Source organism: Lynx rufus, unplaced genomic scaffold (assembly GCF_022079265.1).
Source record: "Lynx rufus isolate CCGP_SWC_20201006 ecotype Redwood Valley unplaced genomic scaffold, mLynRuf1.p SCAF_3, whole genome shotgun sequence".
In the NCBI taxonomy this organism is placed as follows: Eukaryota; Metazoa; Chordata; class Mammalia; order Carnivora; family Felidae; genus Lynx; species Lynx rufus.
Window position 1 is genome coordinate 61,250,681 of NW_025814845.1, and position 13,596 is coordinate 61,264,276.

A 13,596-nucleotide genomic window follows, 5' to 3' on the forward strand; every position below is an offset into this window, starting at 1 on the left:
TATGAGCACTAGTTTCCCAGAGGAACAATTCAGTTGCACTTGGGGCCTTAATGTTACTTCGTTAATATTTCCATTTAATATCAATCTTTACCAAAGATACGTTGAGTATAATATCTTAACAATTTAAAAGGTCATCTGTAAGCAAATATTCCTGCTTATAACTAGGTCAGTAGAAGGTGAGGATTGGGTTAAATGTTTGGCTGTAAATGTATAAGAGATGTTTGAGTAGAAGATAAGAAACCGGGTAGTTCCTTAGACAAAGGGAAAGGTCAGTATCTTGGTTAGCATGATTATTTCCTTTACCACTTAATCTGCTAAAATTTCTACTCTTCCATTGTGTTGATATATCTTTAGTATGGCTATTGGAGAGTGTTACCATGATGTATTCAAATAATAGTGACATAAACATCAACACATATATTATTTTACTTTTTATGGTAAATTGCTCTGTTGTATTAGTTATTTGTTGCTGCATAATAAATTACCCCCAAATTTAGTGTTTTAAAACAATGATAAACATTTGTGATCTCATACACTCTTTAGATCAGGAATTTTGGAGTGGTTTAGCCCTATGTTTATGTCAAGGGAAGGGTCTCTCATGAGGGTACAGTTAAGATGTTTGCCTGGAGTTGCAGTCTGCTGAAGGCTTGGCTGGTGCTGGAGGATCTTTTCATAAGATGGCTCACTCAACATGGCTTAGGGCAGGAGGCCTTCGTTCTCTGTCACATGGATCTTTCCAAAAGGTTGCTTAAGTATTCTTTTTGGCAAAGCCAAAGACTGTTTTGAATGAAGAATTATTTGTTCTGGTTTGTTCAAGAGCAAATGGTCCAAAAGAGAGGGCAAGAAAGAACCTGTGATGCCTTTTATGATATAGTCTCAGAAGACACACTGGTCCTTCTCTGCCATATTTCATTTGTTGGAATTGAGTCACTAGATCTAACCCAATATTCAAGGGCAGGGTAATTCGATTCTGTGCAATGTCCAAGAACTTGTAGATGTATTTAAAAATTTTTTTTTTTTCAACGTTTATTTATTTTTGGGACCGAGAGAGACAGAGCATGAACGGGGGAGGGGCAGAGAGAGAGGGAGACACAGAATCGGAAACAGGCTCCAGTCTCTGAGCCATCAGCCCAGAGCCCGACGCGGGGCTCGAACTCACGGACCGCGAGATCGTGACCTGGCTGAAGTCGGACGCTTAACCGACTGCGCCACCCAGGCGCCCCAATGTATTTTAACACCTATTTAAACCATTGGTTAAGGTGACACGCCTCATTGATTTATAGCCTACCAAGAAGAATCAATGAAATCATCCAAAGAACATCAAGAGGAGGATAGGGATAGGGAATCAGAAAGTTCTCAAAGGGATCATTGGCAGGCAGGAGGGAGAACACCTATTTCTGTTTGAGTTCTAGCCTCTCTGATTTGTGTTTCAGGGGCTCTGAAAGTCCTTGAAGGCAGTTTTGGAATTAGTATGAGATTCTGTCATGTGGAGGCAGGCTTAGATATTGGCAGTTGATGCGTTCCCACCATGAGTTCAAAACTGAATTATATTTGATTTTAAGATAGCTAAGTCATATTTACTAAAAAAGACTATCTACTTGTTGGTAAATTACTATGTTTTTGTCTAGCTTTCAGTAAGTGTTTACACATTCCTTTCTTGGCTCAGCTATACTGTACAGGCTTGGACTAGGGGACTAAATGGGCAACTTTTGCCCTCTCTTTTCAAGATCTGAGTGGTGGCAGTGAAAGTAAGCTCCCAAGGGGAGAGTGTATTTAGGGAGATGAGTCAAGGCTTGCAAATTTGAGGTACTTTTTTAGAAATGCATGGAGATTCTCCCTCCATTACCAATGTTAGAATATCTGGACCTGAATTATGAAACAAATGTGACAACTTTGTTACATTGCCTTGTACCTGTGGTATATTTCCAGGCTGGGGTGACTGACAGGTACCAAGGGATTGTCAGGTTAAGAAATCTTTACATTCTCGCCTTCTTTTAAAAGCCAAAAGGCCTATTGATAACTTTCATAAAACCAGTGGTCCCAAGCTCCAGCTATGTAGATACTTTAAATACCATGAGTTATTTATTAAGTAGAAAACAACCGTCATCTAGTTCTAGCTAATACATAAAGCAGTCCTAACAGTTCATGTTTTCTTGGTAGCTGTGTAGAGAATGCCTTTGTCAAAAGGAAAATTATTGTGGTGTTCTCAACATAACCAGGGCATAAGATCATATTCAATAGTGATTTTAGAGTGATACTGTTTGACATGGCAACTGATTGTCACTTTAGGGCTGTTTGCTATGATGATCATAATATTTATTGAGTGCTGATTTCTTTTTCTAGATACCGTTCTTTTTGTTTTATACGTATTAACTAATCTTCTCAGTAACCTTATGGGGTAGATAGTTACTCCTGTTTTACAGATGAAGAAGCTGAGACAGAGAGAGGTTAAGGAACCTGCCCAAGGGTACACATGGGGGTGGTTCAGATCCCAGGTGGTCTCCTTAATCTGCCATCTCCATCGTAATAAAAGGATCTGCTTTTCTAAGTATTTAGAAAGTATGAACTAGGGCACTTTAGAATTTTTAATTCTAATGTTTTTTTTTCTTCTTTCCCTCTCTTAATTATTACTATAGGTCAGTTGCTGGTAAAGAGGCAGTTGCAAATGTTACAAGTCAGAAGAACATCAGTAACCCACCTGATATGTCAGGGTGGAATCCTTTTGGAGAGGATAATTTCTCCAAGTTAACAGAAGAGGAACTGTTGGACAGAGAATTTGACCTTCTGAGATCAAGTAAGGGACACTTGAAGGCTTACTTTGCTTCACAGTAATATAACAGCTCTATAATAATTCAGCAAGGCCAAAGACTGTTTTGAGGTGGTAAATAGAAAATTCTTTTTGTGCATTTGAGGGCAAAAATCAGGCCATCTTCTTTTATATATACTATCTAACTATGTTGTGTGCATTAGAAATCAATTGCTTGATAGTAGCTATTAAATCCAAGATTGCTGATAATAATGCTGATTCCTAACACTTAAATACTGCATAACTTTGAATGTTAAATTCAGAATATCTCTAAAACATGAAAAATTAATGTTCAAATGAAAAGGGAAACATTAGTATCTTGCTTACTAATCATTTTGCAGCTCTGTTTTCTTGCACACTCAGTAGAAGATATTGTGGGTCTGAAATGCCCTTTGAAAGTGCCTGAAAGAAAACATGGGCTACTACATTATGTTAATGTTTTGTGATGCCCTTTCATTGAGTCCTGACATAAAAGGGCTGCTTTGTTGTCCTGATATGGCAAAAGATAAATAAATTATTTTCCACTTTAAATCAGATATCTCAATGTTTTTACTTGGAATCCTTACCTTTTCTTAAATTACCTAATATATATGTCAAGCCTCACCACACGTATTTTAGAAAAGTTGTTTTTTGGAAGGTGGGTGTGTGGAATGTTTTCAGAAGGTTGCAAAATAGGAACAAGAAGCTAACCTCTAGAGTCTGTAGATAATTTTCAGGTTTTGGAGGCCTGTGTGTGTGTGTGTGTGCACACGCCTGTCCAAGTGTGTTTTCCTGTTTTGCGTGTGAAAAGACAATCCAAATGGTCCCTAGTTTTAGTTCCTAGCTTCTATTTTATTTTAGGTAACTGGCTTTATGAGAACACTGATTAGATGAAATGCTTTCTTCCCAACTGATACATATTTTATGTAAAATTTTTATAAATGCCCTGAATTCACAAAAGACTACTTGTTTAGGATTTAAATTTGTATTCTTCATATTGGTTATATGCTTATGAAAAATTAAGTTGATGATTAATGCAGATATAAAAATGAGCTTTGAACCTTTAATAAAGGTTTGTCAACTCTGGTAAAACCAAACTTACATCTTTTAATTAAAAAAGTTTTTGTAAACCATGACTGTTTTTGTTTGGCATTTCTAGTATACTTTATGTTGAGTATCCCCCAGAGACAAGTTTTAAAGAAGGAAATGAAGTATCTCTTTCGGGGTAGTGGCAGGGAGACCCAGGGATTAACCAAATCAATACAATTTATGGGGTTATTTTGAAAGCAAAAGGTAAAATTAAAATATTCATTTTAGTGTGTTTTGACCCAGGATGGTAGCTAAGGGTTTGCTAAATCAGTACTTTCTACTCTTTGGGTAAAACTCCTCCTTTTTTTTTCCATCAGTGGATGGAAGAGGTAGAGTATTCTCTATCTTATAAAAATGTGTTATTCTGAGCATCTTAGAATTTGTAATGACAGCCAAATTTTACTTACTTCACTCAGGGAAAAATGGCATATAGTATATTCATGTGTACATAACTTCATAAAATTTGGGGTTAACATGTAAAACTCTTAACCAGCTATTTGCTTTCAAACTTCAAGATCAGATAACATGTAATTTTTGTATGTATCTGTGCACACGTGTATGCCAAAGAGTTTAGATTTTACTGCCCTGTTGATTATGGAAAGATACTAAGTTCCAAATGCAAGTACAGGAGGAGCTTTATCTGAAGGTCAGACTTTGGAGCAAGTTAGCCATTTGGAAAAGTGCCTAGATGGTCCCTGAGCTATTGAAACCACTGTCACAGGGCTGCCACACTCAAATTGGCATATAGCACCAGAAAACATACGAGGGTTCTGATACTTGGCAATGCCATTTAATTAGGTTGTAATCTCAGGAAAGGGACATAACTGCTGTCTCACTTCCTTGTTTATAAACTGGGTATAATGATGCTTACTTCGCAGAGTTATCAGGAAAATTAAATAATGTCTTGAAAGAGTCTGGGCACTCCATAAATGCCACCTCCCTTTCCTCATCTTCAGTGGAAATCATAGGTTCCATCTTGAGGTTATTGCCCTTTAACCAGCATTTAAAAATTATATATAAACTATCAGGTTTAGAAAAACCAAATTAGAAGGGACTTTATGCACAAACAACATCAACAGCAGAAATGACATGACAGCAAAAGAAAAAAGTCTGTCTTTTCCTTAATAATTGATAGTTGTGGGGCGCCTGGGTGGCGCAGTCGGTTAAGCGTCCGACGTCAGCCAGGTCACGATCTCACAGTCCGTTGAGTTCGAGCCCCGCGTCAGGCTCTGGGCTGATGGTTCAGAGCCTGGAGCCTGTTTCCGATTCTGTGTCTCCCTCTCTCTCTGCCCCTCCCCCGTTCATGCTCTGTCTCTCTCTGTCCCAAAAATAAAAAAAAAAAAAAAAAATAATTGATAGTTGTAATAATGGTGTTCAAAAAAGGTGAAATGTCTTTAATAATGCTTATAAAGAAATCATTAATGTATAGAATATAGTTTAGAAAGATTTCTTTGCAAAGTGTTACTTAACTGTAATATATTCAGTCCTCTTTAGCACCTCTGACTCACAAGCAATAAGGTATCTAATATTTGATCCACTTGACAAGGTCTAAATTTCCCTGCTGCATAGAAGATTTCATTCAGAACCTTAGGAGTTTCAGTGGAAGGCTAACAGTGTAATGAAAGTTAATTAATTTTGGTCATTACTAGTTGGTTTCTTTGTTGTTAAAAACTTTTTGTAAAATAGTAAGTAAATTATTGATGCATTTGAAATAGCAAATTTTCCTTTTTTCTCAGCACAGATTTTACCAGCTATTTTCCAGACTCTTTTGAAGTAATTTGTATTTGGTTTGTGATATGCTTTCCATTGAGAAACTGAATACCTGTATATAGGCATTGCCCATGTAATGATTGTTCAGAGTAATACATTACCATCTGAGGTTTTATTTTTAAGATGGTACATGGTTATTTATTTTTTAAAAAAAGGATAATTCTGTCTAGGAAATATTTTACTTGTGTGTATTATCCAAAAGGTGATTTAAGAATCATATATTTTGACATACCAGAATTCTAAAATATTAGTAGTTGGTAACAAAAACTTTTTTAGTGATCTTTAATTAAAGAATACAGTTGTCGGGCACCTGGGTGGCTCAGTCTGTTGAGCATCCGACTTCAGCTCAGGTCATGATCTCAAGATCTGTGAGTTCGAGCCCTGTGTCGGGCTCTGTGCTGACAGCTCAGAGCCTGGAGCCTGCGTCAGATTCTGTGTCTCCCTCTCTCTCTGCCCCTCCTCTACTTGTGCTCACTCGCTCGTTCTCTCTCTCTCCCTCAAAAAGTAAATAAAAATTAAAAAAAAAAAACAATAAAGAAAACAGTTGTTGATTCCATATACCAGTTGGCAAAGGGATTTAACATATAAAATAGACCAGATTCTTGCTTTTGCTTTCAGTGTAACTGAATATTATTTATGGCTCAGAATTTTTTGTCTGTTCCTACTTAAAATCAAAACATTAAATTAAAATTAAGCATCATGAATAAAGCTGATACCAGTGACATTTTTTAAAGCTTAAACTTGTATTTTTCTTTGTCTTTTGTACCAAAATATCCAGATTAGCATGTAAACTTTAGAAATCTGTGATAAAATTTAATACATTAAACACTAATTAGAATACAGGTGTTTGCTTTGGGAAAATTTTTAACTTGCATTTGTTCAAATGGTTGTGTAGCTCTGCATGTTAATTAAAAGTAATACTTAATGGAATATTATTTTTGTTGATGGCAATTGTTTGTTTCTGTTTAAAACCATGTTACAATAACTAAAAGGAAGAAGAGAAGAAACCACAGACTATGGCTGCTTTGCACATTCCACCGAATGTGTTGTTTTTTTCCTGCGAAGCCATGGAAGGATATAGATATAAACATCTGTATTAATTTGTTGTAAAATACTAACTCTTTCCATTTTAAGCAAATTCACATTTATGGCTGTTTCTTCAGTGCAGAATAACAGAACTTCTCAAATATATTTGAGTAGTTTCAGAAGTATCAGGTGAAGACTGTACTTGTAAAATTTATTCATTAACTTTTTGGCTATTCAGTCCATTACCCATATAAAATGCTGAGTTAACTTATCAGGGTATATTAATTTTCTGATGATGTTGTGGAATGTACTTTGATTCTAGGATTTTTAAATCCTGTATTTTTGCCATCTGTATCAATTAAAAATCCTGAAAAGATATGTCTTTATTCACCTACATAATTCTTTTGGGAAGGCAGGAGGAGGTAAGTTTCTTAATATTGGGCAAATCAAGCTCAAGTTTTGCTCTAATGTACACCAATTATTTGAAAATGGATTTAAATTCATTTAGGGGTGACTGTGTATTTGAAAAGTATTCCTGTATACCTTTTGATTAGCTTTCAATTATAGGTAATTAATAATTAAAAAAATTAACATATGTATTTATTTGTATTTTGTACCCTGAGATCTAGATTATTCTGTGAACTTTTTTTTTTATTAATATTTTAATGTTTATTTTGAGAGAAAGAGAGAATGTGTGAGCAGGGAAGGGGCAGAGAGAGAGAGAGAGGGAGAGAATCCCAAGTAGGCTATGCTCTGTCAGCACAGAGCCTGATGTGGGCCTCAGTCTCACGAACCACAAGATCATGACCTGAGCTGAAATCAAGAGTCGAACACTTAACTGACTGAGCCACCCAGGTGCCCCTATCCAGTGAACTTCAGAAATTTAAATGATTTAAAAAAAAAAAAAAACAAAAAGTCCTCCATGGAAAAATTGATTCTGTGTTTTATGGAACAGTGAGAACATGATTCATTTTATAGTGAATTTATTCTGATTTCTGTTTTGAAATAATTGGATAAATGAACTTTGCATATAAGAGTGTCTCCATATTTTAAACTGTGAGACTCACTGTATAAAAAATACTGGTTTATCCCTACACGATAATGTTTGTACTCTTGTCATAACTACATGGTGCTGTTTATACATTTATGTGAATTTGCCACAGATTGATGGAGATAATATACCAGTGCATGAGGATTCAAAGAACCTTAGTGGTAACTTTGCATTTTTATGTGCTGGGAACCATTGGTACAATACTGGTTTATAAACCTGGAGAGCACATTAAAGTGTAGATTCTCAAACTCCTGCTCAGATAATCTGATTCATTAGTTTTGTGGTAAGGCCCAGGTAACTACATTTTATACAGGAATCCTAGCACTTACAATGCAAGTGGTTTAGAAAGGAAGTTTGGTCCTAGTTTAGACCTAAGTACTTGCATATACTGTCTTGATTTTCAAGAATGAGGGATCTTGGATATTGTTATGCTGTGGCTGTCACTCTGAGATAGTCTCTTTCATCTGTCCTTTCCCACTTCCTCTTTTCCTTTGTCCTTTTCTTTTCTGTACCAGAATTTTCATTGTTATCCACTGCAGTATTGGATTTGAAAAGTAACTCTTAAGTTTTGGAACTTTTAGTTTGTGCATAAATCAATGGTCAGTTTGTTGTCTTCACAAAATATTTATTATTATATTACCAGTGAAATTTCAAGTAAAATTTTAGTCAACCCAAAGTTTCAGGTGGATATTGCAGAGTTAGTTTAGCTATAAAAGCTGATAATTGTATCCATTCTCATAAGGGTATTTAAAGAATTCTCCATAGCAATAATTAAGTATAGTTAGGATATTGTCGACTGTAGGGCTTGCCTTCCTGAGTGTGCTCCCTGGACCAGTAGTATTGCATCACCTGGGAGCTTGTTGAAGTGCAGAGTCTCAGAACCCATCCCAGAACTGTCCAATCAGAATCTGAATTTTAATAAATCCCAGCTCACTGGAATGCACTTTTAATTTGAGAAGCACTGTCCTAGGGTGCTTTCACTTGGAGCTTTTTGCTTCATTCTGAAGTTATACTTCATTTTTAGGAACGTCTAATTATATTTGGATTTTCTTTGCGTACCCTGCAATGTCTTAGGACTCAAATGAGACCCGCAGAATTTATCCATAGGGTTTTTTAAACATGAAGGGTATAGTCCTAGGAATGCTTAAAATGCCTGAAAAAACAGATTGGGTTCCTAATAGTATATGCTTGATTGCTAAGAATCAGAGGATAGGGAGACAACTTACAAAAATTGAGAAGTTCCCAGCTGATCAAGTGCCTGTGGTACGCAGTTTAAGAGCAGGGCAAGATAATCACTACTAGGGAGTTAGGGGACAAGCCTGCCTCTGCAAGAGTCAGAGCCTTTGCTCTCGCGTTCCCCCTGTCTGGTGTGTCCTTCCCCAGGTATCCCTTCCCTGCCTCCTTCGAGTCTTTTCTCACCTGATACTTATGAGTCTATTTATTACTGTCACTTGTGCCCACACCCTTAATTCTTTTTACCCCACACTGCACTTTTCTCTACGGCTTTATTTTTAACATGCTCTATATATTTCTCATTATGCTTATTGCTTTTTTTGTTTGTTTTTCCATGCCAGCATATAAACTCCAAGAAGGCAAGACCCTTCATTTTGTTTGATGTTGCCTGCCCATTGTCTAGAATAGTGCCTGGCACATACTAGATCACAGATATCTATTGGATAAAATAATATACTCTGTCATTAAGGCTTTTAATTTAATAGAGGAATATCTGTGTCTTTCTGTGTATATGTGAATGATAAAATAACTACAAAGTAGTATGAGAAATGAACAGTAATGTAATAAATTATTGCTATTGAGAAGTAAGATTTACCTATTTTATGAATAAATAGCCGTTTGCAATATATTTCCCATATGTATGTTTGGAGGAAGTCTGCCAAATGTGTCTCTTTTTAGTAAGCTGGGTTTTAGTTCAGGTCCAGTATGTTACAAGTTGAAGACAACTGGGTATTTAAATAAACCAAACTAAGTTATTTATTAGGTTAATTGTGTTTGTGATATTTAGCAGTGAGAGGATTTGTTAAGCTTGCCTTGTAGCAACAAGTATCTATTAAGCTCAGGACTCACCCCCTAATACTTATAAAAATGAACTCTGAATCTAATATTTTTCAAAAAGGCTGTTGCTGTGTTTAATTTTATTTATACTGTTACCATTTTTTTTTTAATTTAAAGACCGTTTTTATTTTATTTTATTTTTTGTTTCATCTTATTTTTACAGACAGGCTCGAGGAGAGAGCATCCTCAGATAAGAATGTAGACCCACTTTCTGCTCCACATAACCATCCTCCAGAAGATCCTTTTGGTTCTGTTCCTTTCATTTCTCACCCAGGCAAGTTACATATGTAACATCATCATTATCACTAAAAAATACACATAAGAACAACGATAATAAAAATAACAAAAAACATTTTCTTAATATAAAGCCAAAGTAAGAATTAGGTGTTAGTTATAGAAAATAGCAAATTATCTTTACCTTTGCCATTCTAGTCTTCCTGATGTCATTCTTTCCATTGGGATGTTCAGTTGTGCTTTTTGCCAATGTAGAAAAATGCTGATTTACATAGTAGAACCATAACTGTTTCTTCTTATCTTTATTGTTGGATACCATTGAAAACAGTTCATGTATAACATCTCTCTCCTTTTTATGTATTTAAAATACATTCAAAGATATTTTTATACTCAGCTTTTGCTTAAAAACCCTGTGTTTTCCTAAGTTTATACATGCTTTTTTTTTTTAGCTGTGTTTAAAAAGTATTACTGATTTTGTACTTGTCACAGTAATTTGGTGACAAATTACTCTTTTCTTCTTTTTTCCTTTAATTTTAATTTAGAATTTAAATACTGTTATTGCCAGCAATAAATATCTGTAGTAATATTTTCCAAGTAATTCCCCAGTTAACACTGTCGAAGATACTAGGATAGAATAAGATCCCACTTTGGCATAAATGGATTTGTGTGTGTGTTCATAGTGGAAAAAAAAAAAGAGTTTGGTGATAGAAAAGAGAAATATATTAGAAGAAATAATGCCTTTTTAGAAGGTAAAGCTTTTGTTTACTATATTCAAGGTAACTGTCAGCCATGTTCTTGCATTCTTTTCCTTGTATTTTTCACTCAGGCAAGTTACATATATGTAATAACATCATTGCTACCATTTAAACATTTAAACATGCACACAAGTGGGGCGCCTGGGTGGCTCAGTCAGTTGAGCATCTGACTTTGGCTCAGGTCATGATCTCGCGGTTCGTGAGTTCGAGCCCCACATCGGGCTCTGTGCTGACAGCTCAGAGCCTGGAGCCTGCTTCAGATTCTGTGTCCCCCTCTCTCTCCGCCCCACCCCTGCTTGTGCTCTATGTCTTTTAAAAATGAATAAACATAAAAAAAATTTAAACATGCACACAAGTGAGAACAACAACAAAAGAAACACCTTATAAACAAAAGAAAAATTTTAATTGTAAGTTTAATAAGAAATAGGTGTTCAGGATTTCTGATGAATATATTGAGGCGGTGTTAATACCTTTCAACATTTAGATTTGGTTTTCCAGAACATGCAGCACAATAATTAGGAGTTTCTACATACTTTCATGTTCTCTGTTTTACTCTGTGACATTTAGAAAACAGTCCATACCCAGTTTCTGTTTCTTTCAAATTACCTTTTTAATGAATGACACGACATTAATTGGGGAAGACAGTTTATAGTTTCTACTTAACATGCACATATGTACTCCCTCACACCCCAGATACCCTAGGTCATAAAGATGTTGTTACTCTTTCCAAACACATTATAATATCTCAAAATGGTCATTACAAGATGTCAAGAACCTAGGTCTTAAACTGTTTGTGGTAGAAATGGTTTCAGTACTGTTAGCTCTTTTCCACACCCTAGAAGGAGTTCTGTAATCCCTTTCAAGTTTGCACGTAGCTGTGCAACTTCTTTTTTCTTTAAGAGCTTCTGAAAGAAACCTGGTGAAATGGACTAGAATCAGGGACTAGAGTAAGCCCCAGTAGTTTGCCTTTTCCCTGGGCACCCTTATTTTGGGGTTGGCCTAGGATTTTTGTCGTTAGAAATATGCTCACAGATTTGAGCTTGATTGCTGCTGGTGTTATTTGTTTTCTTTTCACTGTGGGCATTTAATTCCTCTGTTATGTTATAAGCTTATCAAGGGGTGTGTAAAATGAATTGTCTATCTTTGAATCCTGCCTAGTAGCCAACCCAGTAATTATCTAATAATATTCATTGGATGTATGAAAAAATTCGGGCTATTCCTAAAAATTCAGACTCCTAAGTATTAAGATAGTGATCTTAAAAAATGATCTTTGCTATAAAGGCTATAAATGCTACCACTACTTTAAAAAGTTGGATTTAACAAGGTTTATAATGAAAAAAAAAATTCACTTCTCTGTCTGCTGTGTCCCTGTCCCTTTTTCCTGTTTAGACTCCTCAGAGATAATTTTTTCACTTCTGGTACTTTAATATATCATACTTACTCTGCTATTTCTTACGTTTTACCTCCAATTGTAGATAGTATGTGTGGACTTCCTAAAACCCTACTCTACCCTCCCCCCAAACACACACAATCACACACACGTTTTGTTCCCCCTAGCCTTCCAGTACAGCTTTGACAAAGTTGTTGGTTGTCAGTGTTCAGTGTGTACATTTTTTGAATATGTAAATATTTGTTACCAATGTTCCAGTGTACCATGATTACATTTCCTTTCTTCTATGCGGTTTTTGTTTTTTCTGGAGTTAATTATAATTACATTTATAAAAATTTCTGTTTTTATTTCTTTATTGTTTTATGTACCCTGTCATCGATTCATCTCCATTTAGAAATATGAATTTCTTCCCATTTTAAGGTGGCTACCATTTTCATTTTTACCTGGTTACCTCTCATGGAGCTCTGCAATCTGAATTGGTTGCTTCCTATAACTTACCATCCTAGTATTTTCTTCTACGCTCCAGACTTCTGGGCATTCCTGGGTCTCCTCTCTTTTCTTTCTTTGTTAGTAAAGCAACTCCTCTACTAGTTTCTTGAGAAAGTATGCATGGGAGGAAAAGTTTTAAACTTTGCTGCCTAAAAATATATTTTTTTCTGCACAAGCACTTCACTGATAATTTGGCTGGGTAAATAATTTTGTGTTGGACGTAATTTTCCCTATGAATTTTTGAGGCATTGCTTCATTGTATTCCAGCTTTAAAAAAAAAAAAAAAGGCTTCAACTAGAGGAATATTCTCCATGCCCTACCCTTTATTATTTAGAGTCCAAAGTACCCTTTTTGCCCCTATTTTTTAAATAGCTGCATGTATTACAGATCTGGTACAGTCAGTTGGCCTCCCTTAGTTTGTTCACATAGATACATCTTTCTGATTTGGCGCCTTAGTTTATGCTTTCAGACTTTTTGGAAGCTTAAGATAACATTTTGATAGACCATTCTGAAATGATTGAAATCTAGCTTTTCTTTTTATTTTTAAACATTTCCTTATGGGCCAAATTAAATTTTATAAATATCAATTTATGCAGAGGTCAAATAATTATTTCAAGAATATATTTGGTGCTGTGTATAAGGATAATATCTTCTTCCATAAGTTGATATTTTAATTATGGAATTATATTTACTTTTTATGTCAGGTTACTAAACTATTAGTAGTGTGGTATATCATAATTATAATTTAAAAAGTTCTAGGTATAAATGTTAGTTCTATTACAGATTAACCATGTGATATTGGGTGTTGCCTCATTTCTTGGAGGGGGTCTGTATCTTAAACTGGAGATAATAAAGGGGTGCCTGGGTAGCTCAGGCCGGGTGGCTCCCGGTTCGTGGGTTCAAGCCCCACGTCGGGCTCTGTGCTGACAGCTCAGAG

At 35.5% G+C, this 13,596-nt stretch overlaps 1 protein-coding gene across 4 annotated transcripts in view; it reads left to right on the forward strand.

Moving 5' to 3' along the window:
* Positions 1-13,596, forward strand: part of BMP2K (BMP2 inducible kinase) — a 133,501-nt gene that overhangs the window by 100,733 nt on the left and 19,172 nt on the right. For all 4 annotated transcript variants that reach the window (XM_047091984.1, XM_047091982.1, XM_047091983.1 and 1 more), the window contains 2 exons: positions 2,637-2,794; positions 9,955-10,065. In XM_047091984.1, coding sequence (XP_046947940.1) covers positions 2,637-2,794; positions 9,955-10,065 — 269 coding nt within the window. The remainder of the gene's footprint in view (positions 1-2,636; positions 2,795-9,954; positions 10,066-13,596) is intronic.